The sequence below is a fragment of the Colobus angolensis genome, unplaced genomic scaffold, assembly GCF_000951035.1.
Source record: "Colobus angolensis palliatus isolate OR3802 unplaced genomic scaffold, Cang.pa_1.0 Scaffold469, whole genome shotgun sequence".
NCBI classification, from domain to species: domain Eukaryota; kingdom Metazoa; phylum Chordata; class Mammalia; order Primates; family Cercopithecidae; genus Colobus; species Colobus angolensis.
The window spans coordinates 1,346,019-1,373,551 of record NW_012118143.1 but is presented as its reverse complement, the minus strand read 5'-3'; the positions used below and the strand labels follow the sequence as shown (position 1 = coordinate 1,373,551).

The 27,533-nt window shown below is 38.6% G+C and overlaps 1 protein-coding gene across 1 annotated transcript in view; it reads left to right on the top strand.

The window, feature by feature from the left end:
• The first annotated feature begins 15,392 nt into the window (after positions 1 to 15,392).
• Positions 15,393 to 27,533, top strand: part of IL1RAPL2 (interleukin 1 receptor accessory protein-like 2) — a 658,444-nt gene continuing 646,303 nt past the window's right edge. The window contains exon 1 of the mRNA XM_011958337.1: positions 15,393 to 15,665. Coding sequence (XP_011813727.1) covers positions 15,433 to 15,665 — 233 coding nt within the window. The 5' untranslated portion in view covers positions 15,393 to 15,432. The remainder of the gene's footprint in view (positions 15,666 to 27,533) is intronic.

Sequence of the window (27,533 nt, the reverse complement as noted above, 5' to 3'; positions counted from 1 at the left end):
CTGTTCTGATCTTTATTATTTCTTTCCTTCTGCTAATTTGGGGCTTGGTTTGTTCTTGCTTTTATAGTTCCTTGAGGTGTATTGTTAGGTTGTTCATTTGGCCTTTTTCTACTTTTTGATGTAGGTGTTTGCTACTATAAACTTCTTAGTAATTCTTTTTTGCTGTATCCCATAGGTTTTGGTATGTTGTCTTTTCATTTTTATTTGTTTAAAGAAATTTTTTATTTCCTTCTTAATTTCTTCACTAACACAGTGGTTGTTCAGGAGCATTTGTACAACTTCATGCATTTGTACAACTTCCAAAGTTCCTCTTATTTTTTGTTTTATTCTATTGTGGTCTGAGAAGATATTTGAGGTGGTTTTAATTTTTTAAAAAATATGTCGAGCCTTTGTTTTGTGGCCTAACATATCATCTATCTTGGAGAATACTCAATGTGATGATAAGAATGTATATTCTGGCTGGGCACAGTGGCTCATGCCTGTAATCCCAGCACTTCGGGATGCCAAGGCGGGTGGATCACAAGGTCAGGAGATTGAGACCATCCTGGCTAACAAGGTGAAACCCCATCTCTACTAAAAATAGAAAAAAAAAATAGCCAGGCATGGTGGTGGGTACCTGTAGTCCCAGCTACTCGGGAGGCTGAGGCAGGAGAATGGTGTGAACCCAGGAGGTGGAGCTTGCAGTGAGCCAAGATCGCGCCACTACACTCCAGCCTGGATGACAGAGTAAGACTCTGTCTAAAAAAAAAAAAAAAAAAAAAAAAAAAAGTATATTCTGCAGGCATTAGACGTTAGATAAAATCATCTGTAAATGTTTGTTAGATTCATTTGTTTAAGGTCCTATTTCAATCCAACATTTTTTGTTGTTTTTTTTTGGTCTAGATGATCTGTCTGATGCTAAGATTGGGGTGTTGAAATCCCCCTTATTCTTATATAGGAGTCTATCTCTTCCTTTAGATCCAATAATATTTTTTTTTCTATATCTGGGTGCTCTGGTGTTGGGTGTATATGTATTCAGAATTATTATATCCTCTTGCTGACTTGATCCCTTTATCATTTTATAATGACCTTCTTTTCTCTTTTTACTGTTTTTGACTTAAAATCTGTTTCATCTGATGAAAATGCAGCTATTCCTGTACACTTTTGGTTTCTGTTTGCATGGAATACATTTTCCATCCTTTTACTTTGTCTATGTCTTTATATGTGAAGCAAGTTTCTTGTAGGCAGCATGTAGTTAGGTCATGTATTTTTTTATCCATTCAACCAGTCTTTATCTTTTAAGTGGAAATTTTAATTTGTTTATAATCAAGGTTGTTATTGATAAGTGAGTATTCCTGTCATTTTATTAATTGTTTTCTGGTTGTTTTGTAGATGTCTTGGTCTTTTGTTTCTCTCTTATTGTTTATTATTGCTGTTTGTTGGTTTTCTGTAGTGCCAGCAGTGGCAGCAGTGGGACAGACAGATGGATAGGATCTTGGACTCCTGGCCAGCATGTGTGGCATCGGCAATAATAGTAGTGGTGATGAGACAACACTTGGGCTCCCAGGCAGCACTCACTATTGTTAGCAAGGATGGGAGGACAGTGTGCAGCCCCCAGCTGGGTGCTTGCATGTGGATGCAGGTAGTGGGGTTAGTGGCAGGCTGGGTGGGCTCATCCTTGGGTCTCTGGTAGGAGTGCACAGATGCTAGCAAGGGTGGACTGGGCATGCTGGTCCCTAGGCACCTGCATGGCATCCTCAGGCACTGGGGCAAGTGGAAGATGGTGTTTCAGACTGGGTGGGCCTATTTCTAGGTCCACCAATGGTGCACATGGGCACAGGTTGTGATAGGCAGGGCAGAATGACCCACTGTGGTGGGTGCAGAGAACCTAATGTCAGAGTGCATGCAAGTGTGCAGTGGTTCTGTTGCTGTAGGATGGGTGGTGGGGGGTAGGCGGAGGGTCAGTGGTTGGTGTTAGTGGGAGCAACTCCAAGCCAGTGGGCAGCTTTCAGGCTTTGGAGAATATTTGTTTTGGCCTCTGGTGGCAGCAGCAGCAGCTGCAGTTGTATGCAGGGAAAGCCTGTCCTCATGGTGTGTTAGTGCACAGCAGCCATGCTACTTTGGGGGTAGAGGTTGCTGTCAATGGCAGCATTCCCAGGCAAGTGGGTGGCTTTCAGGCTCTGGGGAGCACATGCTTCAACCTCTAGTTGTGGCAGGAGTGACAGGTATTGTGGCAGCAGTGTGTGGGGAGAACTTGTCATCAAGTCACATGCTAGTGTGCAATGGCCCTGCTGCTGGTGTGGGCAGGGTTTCTGTCAACAGCTTCAGATAGGCAGCTCTCAGGTTTTAGAGAGCATGAGCTTTGGCTCTCTTTGTCCCAGGGGCAGTCTCCCTGGCATGTTGCACTACTCCATTTCCTGGAGTATAGGAATCTGTAGAGGCTAGAATGTTGGGGACCCTGCCACACTGCCAGACCCAGCTGGCCTTGCACCACTGAAACCCTTCAGGTGAATGCAGCAGGATGTAAGTGGGGCTCCAGGGGTTTGGAGATGTAGGGACTAATGTCAGCACAGAATCCTGTCTCCTGAGGGCCGGCTTTCAACATGGCACCATGGTATAGTTTCTTAGGTCTCAGGGGATGTCTGGGATCTAGTATTAGCTAGCTCTCTCTGTGGAGCAAGCTGTCACATGGTCTCCTGGAAGCTCCTTACGTTAGTGCCAGGTTCCAGGAAGATTGAGGGGCTCTCCTATGGCTAGGGTTGCAGGAGTTCATGGTGGGAATGTGGACTGCTGGGGTCACTCCCTTACCCTTCCCCCACATTGGAGATTCTCTCCAGGCTTCCAGCCTATCCTAGCCAAGCAAGCTGCCTCACTTTCCTTTCCTTCCTTTTCTTAGGTGTTTCCTATCACTTCTCTGTTGAAATTCAGCATTCTCTCTTAGGTGATCTATTCTAAGTGTAATTATATACTATTTTGGTTCTTCTTTGTGGAGGAGGTGAGTGTTTGATACCTCTAGTAAGCCATCTTGAATCCTTCCTGAATATTTGACCTTTTTAACTTAAAAAAAATTTCATATAATTAAACTATTGCAATTGACATATAAATGTAATTATATATTTAATTATAACAATATGTATTATATACATTATATAACAACATAAAATATTTGAAGAGCACATAATATAAATACATACATTAATAAACTGTAAATATAATATGCAATTGAATACATTTAAGTAATATAATTTATAAAATATGAATATGTTGTATAACCTGTAATGATATTAGAATATAAGTTATTAAAATATAGCATATACAAAATATACATATGATAATGGTATATAGTATTACTATATACTATACATGTATTGTTTTTTCGTATTGTATAAAATGAATACATTTGAAAATATAGGTTAGAATATTTCATAATGCCCTTTTACTGTCCTGAAGTGAAATTTATAGGTAATATGACTCACCTATCACCTAAATTTGAAAAAGCAATTAATGAATTTAATATAAAGATGAAATATAAGTAATTTAGTTAGAACTAATATGTATTATATGTAAAGGCTTGAGAGATACAGTAGAATAATTAACAAAATAAGTATATAATTAACATGAGCAGTAGTAGTGGTAGCAGTAGGAATAGGAAACCCTTACTGAGCATTATCTGTGTGTCAGTCCCTGTTCTAAGTACTTTCAGGTGTGTGAACACCTTTAAGTACACTCTCTTAGACGTCAGTAGACTGGAACACATCTCAGAAGAACCTTCAGTTAACTGACATTTATTCCCACCTACTCCCTCTCCCTTGTAAGACAAGCTTTTAGTCACTAATATGTTTTTTTCAAGATACTTATCTATGTATATAAGAGCCTAAACTTGAAAGAAATAGTGGTTATCTCAAGGCAGGGGTTTGATATGAGGAATGAGGATAGGACTGTGTGTACTGAATAAAGGAGACATTAGCTATATCTGCAATGTTTTATTTCTTTAATAAAACAAAGCTATTGAAAGTGAATTGGAAAAAAGTTAACACTATTAATTTTGAAAGATGAAATCATGATAATTTTTAATATTATTCATTTTAGTTTTCTGTTAACATTGAAATTTTAAAAACTAATACTAAAGAATATCACCAGGAGATTTTCCATGATTATACATGCAGCTTATCTTCCCAACCTTGAAACTCACCAACTCAGATAATCCATTTTACCAGTACTGGGTTAGAGCTTGTCTGGTTTAGCACCTTCATTTCTTTAAGGAGTAGAAACTGGCTTTCCTTAAATTGGGTATCTTGTTAATGAGGCAGAGGTGGAATGATAACTCAGATTTTCTGATCTCCAGCCAGCTGTCTACTGTTTTCAGTACCTTGGCATTGGGGTCCAGGACGATGACCTCAAAAGCCTGACATATCTTCAGTCAAGCCACAAGGATTTTATTCTCTTCACAATTCTCTGCTTATTGGGACAGAAAAGTAGGATTCAGATGTTTTAGAAAAGATTTCTGAAAATCCAAAGGTTAATTTCCAGCTAATGTGAAAATTAGTTAACCAAAGGAGTTCACTCCACTGGCTCTTAATTATGTGAGTTATCACAGGATGAGGATTTATGGATGCAACCCTCTGTATCCACAGGTTTCACATCCATGGATTCAACTAAGCATGGATCAAAAATATTAAAACAATAACAATATAACAATAAAAATAACACAAAAATAGAATATAACAACTATTTACATTGTATTAGGTATTATAAATACTCTAGAGATAATTTAGAGTATGTGAAAGGATGCATGTAGGTCATATTTCAAATACTACACCATTTTATATCAAGGTCTTGAGCATTCAAAGATTTTATTATCCTAATATAGGGGAGAGGGTCCTGAAACCAATCCCCTGTGGATACTGAGGGCTGACTATAAACCTAAATTCAGTAAGACCTCCTAAGTTTCTGATCTGGGAGGTACTGAGGGGGGATGGAGAGTAAACAGAAAGAAAGAAAAACATGAGTCTCTGACCTTGACTAAACTGCAAATCAATAAGGTAGGAAAACTAAGATGCCATTTGACACCTACTAAGCTCAGAGCATGACTAGGATTTGGTTGGGATGTGCATGGAAGGTAGGAAAAATGGTATGAGGATGAAGATAGGAAAGAACTGACTGAGCAAAGGTCCACAGCATAACTGCTTTCTGACAAGGTTGGGTAAGGTGAGACAGGCAGGGAAGTCAACTTGTCTAGAGCAGGAAGTTTCTCTTGGAGAGTGGTAGACAGATACTTTGATAGGGTAGGGCTGATTTGAAAGGGTGTGGGTGGTAGACTTGGTGATTTTGACTATTCAGCATGGAATCATGAGTTCTGGAGTACAGTTGTAGCAGAGAAATTATTTTGTTATTCCTGTTGGTTAGATGCTAGCTAACCCAATTAAAAAATGAGCAATAACTGAACAGAAATTTCTGAAAAGACACACAAATGACCAACAGATATGTGAAATAATGTCACTGTAACTAATTACCAGAGAAATCCAAATTAAAACCAAAATGAGACATCACCTTACACCTGTTAAAATGGCTACTACCGAAAAGATAAAAGATTGTGTTGGCCATAGGATATAATTTTAATGTAGCAAACCCCCACATTGTGACCATACCTCCATATTCAGCTTCCTCTCTGATGACTGCCATCATGCTATACTTCACCAACTCTTAACTGCTTACAGTTTTGAGTACACACTGTATTCCTCACCTTTGTACCTCTGCTACCACGGTCCTCTTCATCTGGCTGAACTCTATCTAGTTCTTTAGACTCAGCTTAATCAATATCTTTCCAGGAGCCTATCCTTACCCTAAAATGACTTTTAAGAAATGCACATAGAAATCTTGTAAAACATTGATACATTGAAAGAAAAAAAATTACCATAAACTCTTAACCCTAATGTGAGCGTTATAACTATTTGATGATTTTCCTTCCAGCTTTTTAAGGCCTATTTTATTTAAACAATAGAGATTTTATTGTACAAAATTTTGCATTCTGTTTTTTATTTGATTTTTCGTTATCCTTTGAGCATTATCCCATTATTAAAAACAATTTAAATAGCTTTATAATGTATTCCACCATGTTGGCTTACTTCAATACATCTAATTATTCTTCTATGAAAAAAAAAAGATTGTGTTGGCAAGGTTGTGGAAGAAAGGGAACCCTTGCACACTATTGTTGGGAATGGATATTTGTATACACACACACAATAGAATACTATTCAGCCTTTAAAAAGTAGAAAATCTTGTCATTTGCTTCAACATGGATGAACCTGGAGGATATTATGTTAAGTGAAATAAGCCAAGCACAGAAAGACAAATACCACACGATCTTACTTATATGTGGGATCTAAAAAAGTTGAACTTAACAGAAGCAGAGACTAGAATGGTGATTACCAGGGGTGGAAAGTGAGGAATGGGATAATATTGGTTAAAGGGTACAAAGTTTCAGTCAAACAGGAGGAATAATTTCAAGATATCTATTGCGCAGCATAGGAACTATAGTTAATATATTATATACCTGAAAATTGTGAAGAAAGTCAATCTTAAAAGTTATCACTACAAAAAAAATTCATGTGAGGTGAACGTTATGTTAATTAGCTTGATTTAATCATTTTAAAATGTATACACATATAGAAACATCATGTTGTATATCATATATTTATGCAATTTTTTAAAATTAAAACTTAATAAAGACAAAAAAGAATATTGAAATAATCCAAGCAAGACATGAGAAGCATTTAGATAGACTTCAGTGTTTTTAAGGATAGAAAGGAAGGGGACAGATCTGAGTAACTTTTCAGAAATGGGCAAGGCTTAATGTCTTATGGAAAGGGTAGGAGGTGGTCAGCGAGAAGAGAAAGTCAAGATTCAGGGATGACTCCACACTTTTTGGTTTGGATGACCGTGAACATGAGAGGTGTGGCAGATTTTGTAGGGGAGAGAAGCTCACTGCCAAGCATCCTGGATTTGAGGGGACAGTAGAAACCCTGTTACAGGATTTGGTGGGCAGTGCTACTACCCTATCTCCCACAGGCACATTAGCATTAACATCAGTGCATCTGAGGAATTGTCCTGGCTAGTGTCTAATTCCCAAGAAGACTCATCAGGCCTCAAGGTAATCAGAAGTTGAGGAGTTGGTTGTAATGCCTCTCCATGGCTTCACTTTCAGAATGCATTGGAGGCTCATTCATTAGATAAAGATCAAAAGAGTGATTTTGACAAAGCATTGCACAGATTCTATAATGAGAGGGAAATGAAAATGGTTGGCAGCCCATTATTAAGCGTAATAACTAGGTTGCAATGAGATGAAGGACTTCATTTAGGCAGATCTTTCCCATTGATGAATAGTAGGGGGTAAAAGTGTGAAACGGAAGCATATAATCCAATTCATAAAATATGTAAACTGAACAGAAATTTCTGCAAAGGTATTTTTAAAAACCCAAGGCAATACTCATTCATTGTATATATAGAGCTGAGTGTGAAATCTTTCTACTGATGGACAGTGATGCACAGATGAAATTTTTAAAATCAATATTTTTTCCACTGACAGAGCTTTATTTTTAAAAAAAAATGACAAAAGCTCTGTCTGTACTTTAGGCTGGGAGAAAAGAGGCACAGGTGTAGCAACAGGGGCACAGGCCACTCACATTTTAGAGAGTTGGACTTGCTTGTGCCTGTGGAGTGCCCACTTGAGGCAGACAGAGTCCACTGTGCTGGGTATAAACAGGAAGAAACTTTTCTTAGATGGGGGCATATCTGAGACAGAAATAGAGGGCATTCAACTCCCACATTAAAATACTAGGAAAAAGAGCATAACATTTTATTCAACAAGTAAAATATATACAAATGTTAAAATAAACACAACTATATTTCTTTTTTTTTAAGAGGAATTGACTGAATTTTATTTATTTATTATTTATTTATTGAGACAGAGTCTTGATCTGTTGCCCAGGCTGGAGTGCAGTGGCGCGACCTCTGCTGGTGTGCAGTGGCACAATCTCTGTTCACTGCAACCTCTGCCTCCCAGTCCCAAGCAACTCCTGCCTCACCGTCCAGAGTAGCTGGAATTACAGGCGTGTCCCACTAATTTTTGTATTCTTAGTAGAGATGAAGTTTCACTGTGTTGGCCAGACTGGTCTCAAACCCCTGGCCTCAAGTGATCTGTCCGCCTCGGCCTCCCAAATTGCTGAGATCACAGGCACGAGCCACTGCACAGGCCCACACACAACTATATTTCTTAAATATAATGGTAGGAATGGGATAATCATTCCCAGATACTTAATTTTAAATAAATTGATAGGAGTCAGATAAAGTTTTCCAAAGTTTAGATCTGACCTTTGGAGGTTACGTCAAGATCATGAATTATTAATAATTACTCTGTAAACACTGTGTATAACTCATAGACAAATAATTAGCATACATTATCTTACAGCTATTCTTCCCACAATGGTTATTATTTGGGAATATGATGTCCCTCAGCTGGAAATGTCTACTCCTAGACAGGCATGAACTTTGTGGAATACACATGACAATTTAGATAGCACCAAGCAAATTTTAATATTTTACTAGCTCCTGGGCTGGGATAAAGAGAAGCATAGAAGGCAGGATATAGAACACATAATGATTAAGATTATTGTTTGGACGAACGGAGGCAAGATGGTGCACTTCCGGGTTCTTCATCAGCAACCTTTCCCGCCTACGCGAAAATGCAGCCGGCGCCCGGGAAGGTGCAGACCAACCGGGCATGCGCCAGGTGACGTCAGTCCGAAGAGACCAAGATTTACCTGGTGGCACCTGCGGAACGCCCCCCGACACGCCCGTGCCCCGCCTATTGCCCTCCCACTCCTAGAAAAGCCGCTCCGGGCAGACACCCCGTGTGGACTTCCCAGCCCCCACTCCTGTCGGGACTGTATTAGGAACTCCGTCCGAGAGCTTCACCGGGTGACTCTGTTGGCCTCCTTTGCCGGAGGCCAACAGACCTCACACCCACACCTTCTTCCCTGAAGCTGGGTGACCAAAAAATAAATTTGCAGTTTTGCTCCTACCCTTGCCTACTCGCTGGTTCTTTTGTGCTCGCTCTGGTGGTCTTAGAAAAACAAATCAATTATAAGTTCTGTGTCCAACTTATTTGGGTTAGAGTCTGAATTCTGCCACTACAACTTGAGTGACCTTGAGCAAGTCACTTAAACTCTCTGAGCTTTCTTTTTCTCTCATCAGTAAAGTGGAAATAACAAGAGTCCCTCCCTCCCAAAGTTGACATGAGAATGAAAGGAGAAAAATTTGTGCAAAACACCTAGCACAGTTCTTGGATGTTGTGTTCTAAGGGCCCAATGAAACTCATAGCTGCTGCTGCTGTTACACCTTTCTGTGCTGGGTCATTCACTGAGGGTGTCTGTGTGTGTAGCCTGGTTCCCCAGTTTAAGCAAGATCGCAGCTGTATTCTCAACTTTTGGCTTCTGTCACCGACAACGGTGCATTCCCATAGATGTGCTGTGATTCACCTCCAGCAACCAGCAGTTGGTCAATGATAAATCCTTAGTTTTAAAGCTAATGTGGGGAAAACATGTAAAACAAAAACTTGGACAGCTCGCCCTCTAGTGGTAGTTTTATGAATTGCCCCCAACAATTGCCCTGTTAGCTCACAGGAAAACTGATAGTAAAAATGAGTGGGATTAAGTTTGCATAGTTAAAACACCTGGTTTAACAAATGAATTTGTTAATCACAAACACATAATAAGCTAGTATAGGGTACATGCTTGCATATTTTCTTACGTGTTGATTAGCCATTATACCTAACGAGGGATTTCCAATTTGGGGAAATAAAAGTCCAGAATCAGCAATTCTATACGTAGTTATATATCCTGTCCCCCAATAAGAAATTGTACATAGTCATTAGAGTCTAGTTTTATTGCACTCAATATTCTTTTTTTCTGAAATAATGTTATAATTGTTGATAATAGCAACTTATCCTCTTATAGGTATTTATAAATTTTCAGTTTTTTTTCTTTCTTTTTTTTTTTTTAAAAAAAAAAAAAACAGATAGATGCAGCAGGATTTGCCTTCCTGATTGTACTGAAGGGAAATTAGGAGGCTTATCTATAAAGAGGCTAAATGAGTTTGCTTGGGACACCCAGGGCACTTTGCAGGGGATTGCACTAATTTTTACTCGTAGGAATCTCCTTCTAGCAAAATAAGTTGCATAGATGCTGGCATGTTCCTTTCTAGTCTTTATGTGCTCCTTCTTTGGAATCTTTATGTCGAATTCCCTACACATACACTGGTTGTACAGATCAGAATGAAAATGATTAAAATAGAGATACAAGTTTTATAGAAGTGACTTTCTTCACTCCATTATAATTGTTTCGGATAACTCAGATATTAAAGCACTTTGTTTGTTTGTTGGTTTTGAGACAGAGTCTCACTGTGATGCCCAGGCTGGAGTGCAATGGCATGATCTCAGCTTGCTGCAACCTCTGCCTCCTGGGTTCAAGTGATTCTCCTGCCTTGGCCTCCCAAGTAACTGGGACTGCAGGCATGCGCCACCATGCCTGGCTAATTTTTGTTTTTTTAGTAGAGACAAGGTTTCACCATATTGGCCAGTCTGGTCTCGAACTCATGACTTCAGGTGATCTGCCCACCTCAGCCTCCCAGAATGCTGGGATTACAGGTGTGAGCCACTGCACCTGGCCGATATTAAAGCATTTGTACCCACAAGACTAAACCAAATAATAACTTTTTGAGCCTTATAGAAATCTAAGTCAAGGGAGTAGTGATGAGAATCTTAAAAGCCCACAATTGTTCTTTTAAATACTGAAATTGCTATTCATAAGACTTGAGTGAACAGAGAAAGGATAATTTAGGAATAGGAGGTGTTTTCAAATCCAGGGACCAGAATATTTATAATCATACTTACTGATTGTGAAACAGAGGGCAGACATACATTCACTGATACTTTCAGTGAGTTCGTTCCATAGCAAGCTTCAGTCCAACTGCAGAGTTTCACTATTCAGGGGAAGTAGTGAAATTCCCTTCCTTCAATGCCTCCATTCACATTTGTGGCTGGTCAGTGAGATATAGTTATCAAACCACCTGTGGGAGAAGCCAGTCTATCCAGTCGACACTCTTCTCAGGAGCCCTGCAAGGAGCTTGCTTAAATAGGTGCCACTGGAATTGTGAACAGTATAGGGCTGGATAGCTCTGTGGATTGGAGGCTTGTGCAGATGAGATCAAGCGCACCAGTTGGCTACCTCTATGGACTACTCAGTTCCACTGTGGCCCCAATTGATCTGTAGCCTGCACCTTTGTCAGCTGCACCACAGATGTATTCATTCAGCATTTTCCAAATATGTATGGAGAGTCTACATACAAGGGGCTGTGGAAGTGTGACATGTGATTGCAAATTCCTGATGACAGAAATCTGTCTTGTGTGCATTACTTTCAATGGCACTTGGCAAATTTCAGTTATACGTGACCTTTCATCTCTCCTTGCCCTTTTGTGACTTTCTGACACCTCTAAGCTCTTCCCTCTTAACGTCAGTGTTCAATCCCTCCATGTTGACTGATCACCTGACTTTTCAGGCCTCTTACCTCAGCCTATACTTCTTAGTTGCTTACCTAGTCCCAAATCTAAAATTAAGTGTGCTATATCCTTTTCTAGCTCCTTTTCTTCCACTCTTGGATTATTAAGAATAGCAATCCAATAAAAAATAATCATACCAACCTGTTGGAATCTAGTAGGGGTCTCATACTCTAATTTAGGTTTAAGGCTACAATGCCTTAGCTCATGGAAATGGATTTCTACTGATGAAATGTAGAGTGGGAAAATATTTGGTGGCACATAGGCATTCATAGATCTGTGTTATCATACCTCTGGTCCATTTTAATGGGAAAATTCCCTGAGATCTCTTGAAATATCTTATGTTGTAACCTTACACTGCAAATACTAAGGGAAAAGAATAAATGGGGATAATGTTTAGAAATTACTTTCTCCATTATTGTATTTCTGTTCTCTGACTATTGACTACCTTATAACTAAATACTCCCTCTCTGATACCTAAGGCAAGGGAATAGAAGAACAGAGACCATAAATCTATTAAGTCAAATACATATTGCTCACATGGCCTTTAAAGGGAAATGAATTATCAGTGTACTCTCCAGGTGTGCATGATAAAACTAATTGTAATGGCAATTAAATGTCTTACACTGCCATTGAGCATGCTTGCTGTGACTCTGGAGCAGATACATTGATTACCTTCAGTACTTACCATGTCCCATCACTAATGGGCCAAAGCAGACTGTCAACATTGTAAAGCTGTAGGATTATGCAATAGATCACTTAGAAAAGATAACTAAAGAGATTTGGGAAGCAAATTGAAATAGTATTTCAATGTTTTTTTCTATCAAGTAGATAATGATAGAGTTTGATACTATTTTGCAAAGCCAAATTTTTTTTTTTTTTTTTTTATTATACTTTAAGTTCTAGGGTACATGTGCATAACGTGCAGGTTTGTTACATATGTATACTTGTGCAATGTTGGTGTGCTGCACCCATCAACTCGTCAGCACCCATCAATTCATCATTTATATCAGGTATAACTCCCCAATGCAATCCCTCCCCCCTCCCCCCTCCCCACGATAAGCCCAGTGTGTGATGTTCCCCTTCCCGAGTCCAAGTGATCTCATTGTTCAGTTCCCACCTATGAGTGAGAACATGCGGTGTTTGGTTTTCTCTTCTTGTGATAGTTTGCTAAGAATGATGGTTTCCAGCTGCATCCATGTCCCTACAAAGGATGCAAACTCATCCTTTTTTATGGCTGCATAGTATTCCATGGTGTATATGTGCCACATTTTCTTAATCCAGTCTGTCACAGATGGACATTTGGGTTGATTCCAAGTCTTTGCTATTGTGAATAGTGCTGCAATAAACATACGTGTGCATGTGTCTTTGTAGTAGAATAATTTATAATCCTTTGGGTATATACCCAGTAGTGGGATGGCTGGGTCATATGGTACATCGAGTTCTAGATCCTTGAGGAATCGCCATACTGTTTTCCATAATGGTTGAACTAGTTTACAATCCCACCAACAGTGTAAAAGTGTTCCTATTTCTCCACATCCTCTCCAACACTTGTTGTTTCCTGATTTTTTAATGATGGCCATTCCAACTGTTAATTCAAAAATATTTGCTGTGCATCTTAGGATTAGGGGAAAACAAAAACTGAAATATTAAACAGTTTTTAAAAATATTCCCATGGGGTTTATTTTGTTTCTATTAACCAAATTTTGAAAAATAAGCTATGAGAAAACATATATTTTCTAACAAATATTTATATCATTACCTCTCAGTTGTTTCAATGCATGCAAACAGTATCACAGATAATTTATAAAAAGAATAATATAAAATCCATTTAAAGATGATAAAACAATAAATATTAAAGTTGTATTTGATCCAGAGGTGTATCACTAGTAATTTATAATAACTCAGAAAGTTCAACAAATTCAAGTTTCCTTCTTTTCCTTCTTGAAATTTTCGTAGTGACAAATGACAGGTAAACAATCTAATAGCAAGGACTGAATTAAAAAGACCCCTGAGAGACAGCCAGTGATCAGTACATATTTAGTCCAAACCAATGTACCTTCTTGGCTTTAACAGTGTACAACGATCATCAGAATCCATAGTGATTAATCTGATACCTCTGAATCCTCGAAGAAAGTTTAGATGCCCTTCACTATCAATTTAAAGGGAGTTATTTATTTGTTTGTTTGTTTATTTCTAATGAATACCTCACATACTATAAGAGGAGTTGAGGCAGTGTGTAATAACAGCCCACGTGCAGCAGGCCAGTGAAAGCCAAAGTCAGAAAGAGAGATCAGAAACCAGAGTTCATAATCTTTCTTGGGCCATAGACCCCTTTGAAAATCTGAAAGAAAAAAGAGCTATGGAAAATTTCCCCAGAAAAGTATACCTGCGTAAATAGGCACATTGTTTTGCCAACAACCTTGAAGTCCAGGCAGGCATCCTCCCACTGGGTGTCCTTGAACCCTAGTTCAAGAACCCCTCATATAGAGAAAGTGAAATCCTGAGGTAAGATAGTTATTACACTTGAACATTGCATTTAGCTCTGAGCTTCCTGTCAACTGAGGTTAAAAGATTAAACACGTTGGGTTAGAGTTCTCAACATCTAAGAAAGGAAGCAGATCAGTTCAAAAAATCATAAGTGAAACATATAATTTTAAAATGGCAATGTTTATACATTTATCTGAGATGATTGTTATGATCAAGAAAAATGAAGGGATATAGCATAATTTGATGAATTTTTTTTTGAAAATAAGTGATTGGAAATAAAATAGCTATGCTAATTATATTGACCAGCATATGAGATTGGCCACAGCATTTCATTTTTAATCCTTCTGGAAAATAAGGAATTTACTGTACATGTCTTTCTTTAGTGGTACATTTACCTACCTAATATTATTTGATTACAGCTGACAGTAATATAATATATTCCCATGAGCGCTCAGCAGCTAAGCAGAAAGGGAGGCCTTAGGGTATAAAGAGAAATTGACCTATGGTTAAATATATGCTATTAATAGGTCATACCATGGCAAACTAGCATATATATAATAGCAAATAATCACTGTAGGTGCCTACTGCTTTCAACTAGAGCATTTACTTTCTCAAAGGCAAATAATAGCACAATTGTTATAGTCACAATTATAGGCATAGGCAGTATAGGGTAGGGGTTAAGAACACAATCTGGAATCAGAGACTGGTTTTCCACCACTTACTGGCTGTACGACCTTGGGCAAAGTCATTTAACTTCTTTTGTTTCAGTATCTTCATTTGTAAAATAATAAGAAAAGCATTCATCTCAGGACCACTTCTAGGCTGTGTAGAGGTCTCTTGGAAATAAGTGTTTTGTGGGGCTCCTGTCTATATAAACAATTTGAGTCACCTAAAACCAATATGTCAGCGTCATTCTAGTAGTCCAATTTCATAGGCTAATGTGATGGAAATACTGCAAGGCTAGTAGAAGCAAACAACTTGCCTGGCCACTCTGCTGGAATTAGGACCTGGCCATGGTGCCACAGGACAACCCTATAGGCACGAGTTCTGGAGCTCCTTGAAGAATCTGGTCTATCCTAAGCAGAAGGTGGCTGCAGAAGATTGGAAGATACCCCAAAGGCACAAGGCTGGATCAGGGACTGTGCTTACTAAGGTTTAAGCAGGATACAAGTCTATCTCATAGGGTCACTGGGAAGATTGAATGAAGTAATCTATGAGGAGCACTTAGGATATGTTGGTAATGATTACTGCTCACACTATTATTGTCAACAATGCTCACTGAATCTTATGCCTCTTCTGATTTTCTTTCAGTGGATGGCTGCATTGATTGGTCAGTGGATCTCAAGACATACATGGCTTTGGCAGGTGAACCAGTCCGAGTGAAATGTGCCCTTTTCTACAGTTATATTCGTACCAACTATAGCACGGCTCAGAGCACTGGGCTCAGGCTTATGTGGTACAAAAACAAAGGTGATTTGGAAGAGCCCATCATCTTTTCAGAGGTCAGGATGAGCAAAGAGGAAGATTCAATATGGTTTCACTCAGCTGAGGCACAAGACAGTGGATTCTACACTTGTGTTTTAAGGTGAGTGTTGTGTGAAAACATTGTCCAGTTACATGGCTGATAGTCTTTTGAGTGGGACTTGAGTACATATAGGTATGCCTCATGTTGTATAATGGATATGTTCTTGAAAGGTTGCAGTACATGTGGAGCTTCAGTAAATTCCAGTTCTAATTATCTATCAGAACTACATAGCAAATTCCTATTAGATTTTCATAAAGTAGAATTCCCATTTACTGTATGTGCTTATTTAATTTAGAAAATTTTGTGACTCGGGCTGGGCGCAGTGGCTCACGCCTGTAATCCCAGCACTTTGGGAGTCTGAGGCGGGTGGATCACCTGAGGTCAGGAGTTTGAGACCAGCCTGACCAATATGGTAAAACCCTGTCTCTACTAAAAATACAAAAATTAGCTGAGCATGGTGGCGGGTGCCTGTAGTCCCAGCTACTCGGGAGGCTGAGGCAGGAGAATTGCTTGAACCTGGGAGGCAGAGGTTGCAGTGAGCTGAGATCATGCCACTGCACTCCAGCCTGGGCGACACAGCGAGATTCCATCTCGAAAAATTTTTTAAAAAAAAGAAAAATTTCTGACTCATTTCTTCCCTCACCCCACCCCTGCCCCAGGGTCTTATATTAACAATTAGTTTTACATACAGCTAGTTGACTCAATTATCTTGATATCTGGTCATGAAAATGATCTAAAATATCACTTTAGCCATGATCTTGCCTTTCTTGTTGATGAAAAATAGTTTCAAATGCCTCTGGGAGATTTCTTAGCAAATGTACTACTGGTGAAATCCTTCATGGATTTTGCAATGCGAGTTTGAGTCCACTGTGTCTAAATAATCAACATGGAGCTTTGTAAATACACCGTCATCCTGAGTTTCTGGGTACTATAGTGGGAAGATATCACAGACACAATTCTTGCTTGCAAGAAGTTTACAGTAAAAAGCAGTATGTTTTTCCCTTAGGGATTCTACAGTATGTTCTCCCTTCCCCCTCTACCCCAGTGATAGAATCTAGGTTCTAGCATCTAGCATCTCAAATAGAGACTGGATTTTTAAGTAGGTAGCTGAGACGACCTTTAGGCCACCTTTCAATTCTGCAATTTTGGGAATCTTTGATCTTGCTCACCAGGGACCTGTACTCTACTATTTGATTTTAACTCCTTGGAAATGCAGACCTTTCCTATTTTTGTGTCCTGTGAACTTTGATGCAAAAGCTATGTCACTTCCTCATCAAAAGCACTTGGAAGCCCTTGGCGAAGCCTCATTGTTCAAAAGGCCGGGAGAACAAGGTGGTATATAAATAGAGAGCCTTCTGGATGCTCTAAGAATCACTTTTGTGTGTAGGGGAAAAAAGTGGAGTGACAGGGGAGCAAATGGTGAGTTTAGTCTGTTTGTGGTGGGCAAAATCTCCAGGATCTTGGGAGAACAGCAATCATTCTGATCACACCCTTAGTGTTAAGCAATATTTTCTCTTACTTGGGCAGCTCTTGGCAAAATTGAGAAGTAGATGTAATTCAGCTTTAGTGACAGACACTATATTCTCTAGGGTGCTGCTACTCTTTCCTTGCTTATCTCCTCTCTGCTTGTCTCCTCTTCATCCCCCACCGTCATTAAAAACCCACCAATCAAAATTATCTCTCTTCTCCTCCCACTACACCATTTGCTTCTTGTTTGTTGTTTTCACAAATTTAAAGTTTTATTTGCAAAGCATCAGTCCACTATGTACAGGTGCTAAGCTTACAATGAATTATTAAACAAATTGTTGCTACTTCCCCAGGCCTGTTAATGTCTTCAGTCTTGTTACCTCCCCTCTTTTCCCTTCTCTGCTCTAACCCCATTCCCTTACTCCTAGCAATATTAACAACTTAGTGTGTATCCCTACATGCATTTCCCCTACTGTTTTAATTATACAAACATACTGACATGGGTATTTTCTCCTCATTGTTTTACAAAATGCAAAGAGGGTTATAGATTTCTCTGCATTTTCTTTGTTTAGTAAAAATACATGGTATAAATTTCTCCAAGTCAACTGATAGAGAGCTTTTTTTTTAACTTTTAGTTTAGGTTCAAGGGTATATGTGCAGGTTTGTTATACAGGTAAACTGCATGTCATGGGGGTTTGGTGTACAGATTATTTTGTCACCCAGGTAATAAGCATAGTACCTGATAGGTAGTTTTTTTATTCTCTCCCTCCTCCCCCTCTCCACAATCAAGGAGGCCACCGTGTCTGTTGTTTCCTTCTTTGTACCTATGTGTTCTCATTGTTTCACTCCCACTTATAAGTGAGAACATGCAATATTTGGCTTCCTGTTCCTTATTTTACTAAGGATAATGGCCATCCACATTGCTACAAAGGACATTCTTATTTACAGCTGCATAGTATTCCATGGTGTATATATATGTACCACATTTTCTTTATCCTGTCTACCATTGATAGGCATTTAGGTTGATTCCATGTTTTTACTATTGTGAATAGCGCTGCAATGAATATATATGTACATGTGTCTTTATGGTAGAATGATTTGTATTCCTTTGGGTATATACCCAATAATGGCATTGCTGGGTTGAAGGGTTAAATATATAATATTGTATGTTGCTTAATATTTTATGATACCAGAGTTCAGTCAATCATTTCTGTATTGATGAGTATACACTTTGTTACCAGTATTTTGTCCCTACAAAAGGTGCTGTAATAAAAATCCACTATTTGCTTGTCAATGAACTTTAAGAAGTCTTCGATTTACATAATTATGGCAAAGATAATGTAGAGTTCCTGTACACTTTATATCCAGCTTTCCCATTTTATTAACATCTTACATGACTGTAGTACATTTGTTACAATTAATGAACCAATAGTAGTACATTATTATTAGCTAAAGTCCATATATTCTTCACATTTCTTCAGTTTTTCCTTAATGCCTCTTTTTCTATTTCAGTATCCCATCTCTGGTAGCACATTGTATTTGGTTGTCATGTCTCCTTAAGCTCTTCTTGGCTGCATCAGTTCCTCAGACTTTCCTCATTTTTGATTACCTTGACAGTTTGAGGTGTACTGGTCAGATAATTTGTAGAATGGTCCTCAACTGGGATTTATCTGATATTTTTCTCATGGTTAGACTGGGGTAATATGTTTTGAGGAGGAAGATTACAAAGGTAAAATACCATCCTCATCACGTTGTATCAAGGGTATAATTTATAATTTTATTACTCATTAATATTTATATTATACACCGACTTGTAATGCAATTCGACTTAATTTTCTCGCTCAAATTCTTCCACCTTTACCCAGGAAGCTCTTTCAGTTGGCTCATTTGTCCCTTTGATATAACTCTGTCATGGAGTGGTGGTTGTATTTTTTATTTTTTATTTTTTTGGCATTTCCTTACATTGTAGAAAAATGCTCCAGGTTTATCTTATATATTTTGTGCCCCAGTTCTAGAATTAGCCATTTTTCCAAGGAGTCCTGTTTTTCTAAAGAATAATTGCATTAGAAACCTAGATTTGGTTCCTAGGTATGCTATTTGCTACTGGGGTGTTGTTGCTTCTGGGTCCTCTCAGCTGACAGTCTATTTGCTTTTAAACAAAGCCATAGATTGTGAAGGAGTACTTTAGGGATAGTGGAACTTCCCAAGGTCCCTGAAGTCCTTTCCTATAGGTGACCCCCTCTTTACAGTACATTTCAGATTTGCCTTTTTTACATGTATTTTGGATACCATCTGAGTCAGAGGTTCTCAACTCACATCTAGACCAATAGAAGATAAAAGAATTCCACTAAGATTCAAACATAACAGGTGACTTTTTAACTTTTGTGCAGCAAGCCTTAGGGAGCTATTGGGACTGATAGAGATAGGTGGAACTGTTGAATATTATCTCCCATGTGTGCCTTAGTAAGGAAAAAAATGTTTGGAAATCACTATTCTAACAGAATCAAACAGTCTTTTGTCAACTCAGAGATACATAAATCTATTCCAGGTGTATAAGTGAAATAACATCTGTCTGTAAATAATGAACCTGTTTTTCATATCTAGTAGTGGCCAATGACTTCTACTATGTGCCAAGTGAGAAATTCAGTCCATATAGGTGATTTTATGCAATTGCCAAGAGTGACATTTATAGTGAAAAGGGCTCTTAATTTGACAATGTCAGTATTCACCTAAAACCTCCAGTTTGATACCACTTTAAGGTAATCAAGGATGACTTTTCTATGTTTTATTGATCTCATTAAAAGTTACTCTACTGATATCATTGTGATTAAAAATGAAGATATGAAATATTTAGTAATATTCTCCACCCATTTGAATGACAGCAAGAAAAATTTACTGTTTGTGACCTTTCAGTAGCCAATTGGCTACTGAATAATTTTTAAATTTTTCTTTGGCCAGTCTCAAGAGTGATTAATTGAATTTCCCAGCATAATAATGGGCTGGTAATATGAGAATGGTAGAGGATTAAGTCATATTTTGAGAGACAGTGCCAATCCAAGAATTACACTAGTATTTGCAATGGAAGCATGAATTAATAGGATAAAAATGATAAGAGTAATCTTATTTGACAAAATCTCACATATCATTTTCTCAACAACTTGGAACGAGGGGTGACTTAAGCTGTGAATGAAGATAGATATAGTCATATAATCCTGCATTGAATTCACAGATATTGAAAAGAACAATTGGCTGGGTGCGGTGGCTTGTGCCTGTAATCCCAGCACTTTGAGAGGCTGAGGCAGGTGGATCACATGCGGCCAGGAGTTCGAGCCCAGCCTGGCCAATATGGTGAAACCCGGTCTCTACTAAAAATAGTAGAGACTATTTTTTCGCTGGGCATGGTGGTGCACATCTGTAATCCCAGCTGCTTGAGAGGCTGAGGTACGAGAATTGCTTGAACCAGGAGGCAGAGGTTGCAGTAAGCCGAGATTGTGCTACTGCACTCCAGCCTGGGTGACAGAGTGAGACTCCATTTCACACACACACACACACACACACACACAAACACACAATTAAATATAATTGAACACCTGTAAAAACCTAACATTTAGGGATAATTATGACTGAGTGCAGGGAATCAGTTAGAGGTTCAAAATTATTATGACCATTTACCTCTGCAACGAGGTAAACAGAACAAGGAGCTCCCTTATAAAATGGGGAGCATTATCCAAATATTTTTGGTCTCTAATAGTCATCGAAAGAAGTGAGGTTCTCAAAATCTGAATGCCTCACAACATCTTTCTGAACAGTTCCTTAGTATATCTCTAGCCAGGAGCACAATTGCTGTGATTTCAAATGTGAATAATCAATTCATGTTTGAATGATTATTACTCCAGCAAAACAACATCAGAAGAAAAGTTAAGGGAGTGAATACATTTGAAATGAAAAGTATAGCATGTTGCTAATTTTTGAATCTTTATGGTGGGTACATGAGGATTCATCATATTGCCCTGTGTATTTTTTTGATGATGTTTGAAATAGTCCACAATAAAAAAAATAAAAAGAAGAAATAAATGTAAGTATACAGTAATTTTACCTGATTTTATTGTCACTTAAATGATCCTGGCCTATAAATACCTAGGCATCATATATAAACAAGTATTTTTATTTCAGTCAGTAAACATTCATTGAATACATATCATGGGACTCACTTTATGGCATATTGCAAGGAGACCTGTGTCTTCAGAAAAGAAAGTGATGCTCTAGTCTACATCAGACACAAAGAAATAGCTCTTAGCACCTTCCACTCTCCTACCCTACTTCCCATTGCAGTTACCAAGAGATTTTCAAGGACAGTGAACATACCTCATAATTCAATTCCAACTTAACTATTGATCCATGAAAAGTTAAGTGTCAACAATTCGGTTACCCAGGTAGCAATTTCCAGGACAGCAGATAGTTTCTTGTCAGAAAAATGAAAGCCTGGATCTTATAGAATTAATTGACCTCAGAAAAGATCAAGATAGTACAGCAGGATCTTGAGACAGCAGGAATTTCATTCCTGAAATGAAATGTAATTAGTTATTTTTCTACCTGCTTTTGGTTATAAGCAGGGGTCTCTGATTCCATTATTTTTCATGGCAATTTGATAACCTACTTGTTAATAAAATTATATAAATAAATTTTAAAATAGCAAAGAAGTAACCGTTTTACTTTATTCTCATTTCATTAGCATTAAATTGGATGTTTTAATGTTTAGAAATATAACCATACTGTTGTACATTAACTATGCAATTTCAACTTCAGTTTATTTACTGGAAGGGAGCATATGTTTACAGTTTAGTTAACAGGAGTATTTGCTTTGTAAGAATTAATAGGTTATATTTGATAACCACAAAAGAAAAATTGTTCTCAAATAGTCACTGATGAGTTGGCTAACACTGGTATTTATATATACTTTTTAGTTTCATCCCTTGTATCATTGCACAATCTTAAGTGACTTTGTTTTATGGCTGTTTTGCTCAGAATCAAGGTTTTAACCTAATGCAGGGTTGCAAACTCAAAATCTTTTCAGAGGTCAAGAAGATAATGTGATGAGTGTGGCAGGCCACCTGAAACATTTTGGAGTGTTGGAAGTTGCAGCAATCCCCTCCATAATCTCATTTCATGCATTCTACTCTATTGCCACTACCTCCTATTTTTCTAGCTCATTTTTTTATATACCTTACCTCTAATAATCTGTTGATTCCACCCAGACCTCCTTCTCATTGATCTCACATGTTTTTCACTGTACCTTGTTCTCTTCCCATCTTGCATAGTTCCAATTCAGTGGATCAATCATTATAATCACTCCCATATACACCCTCTTGCTTCTCTTGACTCTTTCTCCCTTCATCTTACTCGCTTGTGGAAACCATAACACTGTTTAAACCTAACTGTCCATCTATACTATGCCTGTATCCTTGCAGCTAAACTTGGCTGAAGGAAAATATACAATAACATTGACTGGTTTCACCTTAAATTCATTGTTAGGACCTCGAATTGACCTTTAATGCTACCAGGTAGTTTTATTTTATATTAGACCATTCAGTCTCCCATCTGCCCAGATGACTATTTTATATCATCTCCACTCCTCAGGTCTTCAATATCTCCTCCCCCTTGCTTCCAGTTTCACAGAGAAAAAAAAAATGATGTAGTCAGGAAAATCTGCCACTAGATCTGCCCACCTACTGGCATCTGTACCTACATATTCTGCCTTCCAGCCTGTTACCACAGGTGAACTGGCCTTGCTTCTATGTAAGGCAAGTCACTTCATGTGTACACCAGATTCTGTCCCTATTTGCTTACCCAAGAACATCACCTGAGCAATTCTCCTCTCTCTCTCCCATATCATGAAAATTTCTATTTCTACTGGATCATTTCCATCAGCATATATACAAATCAATATTTATGCCATCTAAAAAAAATCCTCTCAACTCCACTTCCCTGACAGCCACTATTCCCAGTTTCTTGCTCCCATTTGGAAAAAACTACCTTAAAGAATTATCTGGTAATGATATCATGGTTGTTTACATATGTCCAAACCCTTCAAGCTGTACCCATTAAATATGTGCAGTTCTTTGTGTATCAATTATATCTCAATAAAACTATTTATAAAAAAAAGTTGTCTGCATTCAGTTTTGAGTACCTCACCACTCATTCTCTAGTAAACCCATTCCAATCAAAATTTTACCTTCACTGCTCTTCCAAACCTGCTCTTATAAAAGTCTCCGAGGAGCACAACAATGCCAAATCCAATGGGCAGGTCAATTTTCAGTTCTCCTATTGACCTGTAATGTTATGTGGCATAGTTGATCACTCCCTTCTTTTTGATAAAATATTCTTTACCTGACTTCCAGAGAACAGTACTCTCTTGGCTTTCCTCATACTCTATCAGTTACTATTTCATAAGTTCTTTTTCTGGCTCCTCATATTCTTTCTGACCCCTTAATGTTAGAGGGCACTAGGGATATAGGCCCAACGTTGCCAGTTTTTCTGATGTTTTGAAATCTGAATAATTGTGTGAAATTTCTCAATGTTTATATTTATGGGACTCTCCTGTCCAAAAAAGCCCATACTCAGATTCAACCATTCAACTCAGTTCTCACACTCTAAACTAATAGGTTCTGACTCCAACATTAACCTAGAGAGTGATGGTATAGTCATCTTAAAGTAGCGCTGGAGCAGGTTTTATCTGTATTGAAGTGAAGCAGGAAAGTCAACACTCCAATGGCAAGACAGATTAAAGGAAACCCGCCACTCTCCCTAGAGTACATTTGAGCATTCAGTAGTAGAGTCATATGGTGTCCCTTTATGTGGCAACTGGCTCAATTCCAGCTTAATCCCTTGTGTGGCTATTGGAGTCTCCAAAAAAAATGTACTGATCAGTATAGGGGTCCTTATTGCTAGCTACAGTGTACTGAAATAGGTATTCTATCAAGAGGATTCTATTGCTATAAAGTGGTGCTTCTCCTTCACCTTCCTTCCTGTCAATGATGAAGCAACAACTCTTTAAAAGGGCAGAGGACTGAAGATGTGCAATAACTCTAGTCCCAGGCATGAAAAGTAACTTCAGTGAAAATATCCATTCAATGCTTATATGGACTAATATTGTGCTTTTCACTGTGGTGAACCCAAGAGAAAATTATGACACAGCATCTGCCTTTAAGCAGTTACTAAAGGAGGAATTACTAAGAGTTACTGAACTAGCTAGGACTCTTCTACACCTAACACTGTGGTGCAATCTTCTATATCACTATTAATACTACTACTGTGTCCTATTAGGATTATGGTCTCTGGAGCTGAACTGATTGCAGTCAAATCCCAGTTTTATTACTTACGAATTGTGTGACCTTGAGCAATTTATATGACTACTCAGGTTCAACCAGGGGACTCACAGTTTGCAAACTCTGAACTATTGGTTCTGACTCCAGCATTAACCTAGGGAGTAATGGTATATTATGGCTGTGTGACCTGTGCCTTGCTTTTCCTCACATGGAAAATAAAGACCCATTTGGTTATTCAACTTAAAATATTTTGAACGCTTGCATTAGGTGTTGAGTAAATGCATTGAAGGAGAGATTAAAGTAATGGAGCTTCCATTCTAGAGTTGGGTAAACATACAAATAACACAATCACAAGACTACACTGGGTAATCATAATTCTACACTGGTGAGAATGAAGAGGGTCATGTTAGAGGAGTGACTGACGGAGAGGCCACTTTCAGTTAGGTGGTCAAGAAGGGCTTCAATAGACATTGGTGAAAGGAGATCAAAGTTCATGGAGTTGATTTTTAATATTTAAGATGATATAAATTTAAAAATCATATCAATAAATAGACACACAAAACCACCTGAGACTATTTTCAGACTAACCATCGTGAAAATTGAAATTTTTCTTATAATCACTAACAGATCACATATAGTCTATGTTTGCACCAACTGAAATGGTGAAGTTTGCATATAACAAGATACAATATTTAAAGTATTTGAAAAGTCTTTCCAATGTAACGGACAGTTTTCTCTTTGGAATTGTAAAACTTGACCTATTTTCATAAACAAAGCCCCTTGCTGCTCTCAAAAAAAAAAAAAAAAAAAAGGGCTTCACAGAGAAAGCGACATACAAACTGAGACCTGAATGACAAGAAGGAGCCAGTCTTGTGAAAATCTTGGGGCAGAGTATTCCAGTCAAAGTGAATACCATGTGTAAAGGTCATGAAATGGGAACAGGCTTGTTATATTCAAGAAAGCTAAAGAAAGGGCTGGGCGCAGTGGCTCATGTCTGTAATCCCAGCGCTTTGGGAGGCTGAGACAGGCAGATTACCTGAGGTCAGAAGTTCGAGACCAGCCTGGCCAATGTGGTGAAACTCCTTTCTCTACTAAAACTACAAAAATTAACCGGACCTGGTGGTGCACACCTACAATCCCAGCTACTTGGGAAGCTGAGGCAAGAGAATCACCAGAACCTGGGAGGTGGAGGTTGCAGTGAGTTGAGATTGTGCCACTATACTCTAGCCTAGGCAACAGAGTGAGGTTCCGTCAAAAAAAAAAAAAAAAAAGCTAAAGAAGGGCAGTTTGGTTGGAATGTGGTAAGCTGGAGAATAATGCTACTAGATAAGCCTGGAAAAGCAGGCAGAGAACAGAGGACAGATGCTGTTGCATATTATGGACCAGAATAAAAAGTTAATTTTTAAATTAGTGATCAGAGATAAAATTAGTATTTATTTTTGTTAAACTGGAGAGTAACATGATCCAATTTCCATTTTAAAAATGATTACTGGCCGGGCGCGGTGGCTGAAGCCTGTAATCCCAGCACTTTGGGAGGCCGAGACGGGCGGATCACGAGGTCAGGAGATCGAGACCATCCTGGCTAACACGGTGAAACCCCGTCTCTACTAAAAACTACAAAAAAAAACTAGCCAGGCGACGTGGGGGCACCTGTAGTCCCAGCTACTCGGGAGGCTGAGGCAGGAGAATGGCGTGAACCCGGGAGGCGGAGCTTGCAGTGAGCTGAGATCCGGCCACAGCACTCCAGCCTGGGTGACAGAGCAAGACTCCGTCTCAAAAAAAAAAAAAAAAAATGATTATTTTGGTTACCTGGTGAGAATGGACTACAAGGGGGACAAGCAAGAAGACCAAGTTGAGAAGCAATTGTATTAGTTGAGGAGAGATGTGATGGTAGCTTGGATTGTGGTGGTAGCTATAAAAGTAGGGAGACAGGAATGAATCCCAGATATGTATTGAAGGATGAGCTGATAGGACATACTGATGTCCTGGATGTGACAAAAAGCTGAATAAAAGGTGACTCCTGTTGCTTTTGACTGAAGCAACTGGGTGAATCATGGTGCTATTAATTGAGAGAGAAGACTTGGAGATGAACAAAGATCATAGTACCTACCTCAGAGAATGCTGATGAGCACTTAGCACCAATACTGACATAGAGTAAGCACTCTATATATTATCTCTTATTTTTAATTTTGCTACCACCGCCACTGCTACTACTAGCTATAATTTTTTAGCTTTTATTATGTGAAAGCATTTTATTAATCTTTAGAATAACTCATGAGGTAGGTCATATTATTGAAGATGATAAAACTGATACTTATAGAAGTAAAGAACTTGCCCAAGGACACATGGGTAGTAAATGATGGAGCTGGGATTTGGACAGGTTTGACTCCAGAGCTCATACACATTATCAGTTCTCTCTACTGTCTTCTCAATTATTATCAATTTTCACTGTTTTTTATAGTAATCTGTATTTGTATATTACAACAAATATGATATGGTTATTTACATTAATTCTTGCCTATAAAATGTTCTGTGGTTCTGTGTGTTTTTAGTTTCATCAATGAACATTATTGTCTGGTGATAAGGATAGAATTTTATTAATTAAAGATGGATAACAAAGGGCAATGAAATAGAGATTCTAAGTTCATGAAAAATGATGATTACGTTAAAGCAAGAATTTTCAGAGGACCAGACTTCTTGTTTTACCAAGCTTAAAATCCTTTGTTATCACTTCTCAGTTTACATATACAGAAGTGCTTAACAGTTGTTTTCCACCAAAGAATAGAAATGAAGTTTGGGGGCGGAGCAAGATGGCCGAATAGGAACAGCTCCAGTCTCCAACTCCCAGCGCGAAGGACACAGAAGACCGGTGATTTCTGCATTTTCAACTGAGGTACTGGGGTCATCTCACTCGGGAGTGCCGGACAATCGGTGCTGGTCAGCTACTGCAGCCTGACCAGCGAGAGCTGAAGCAGGGCGAGGCATCGCCTCACCTGGGAAGCACAAGGGGGAAGGGAATCCCTTTTCCTAGCCAGGGGAACTGAGACACACAACACGTGGAAAATCGGGAAACTCCCACCCCAATACTGCGCTGTAAGCAAACGGGCACACCAGGAGACTATACCCACACCTGGCC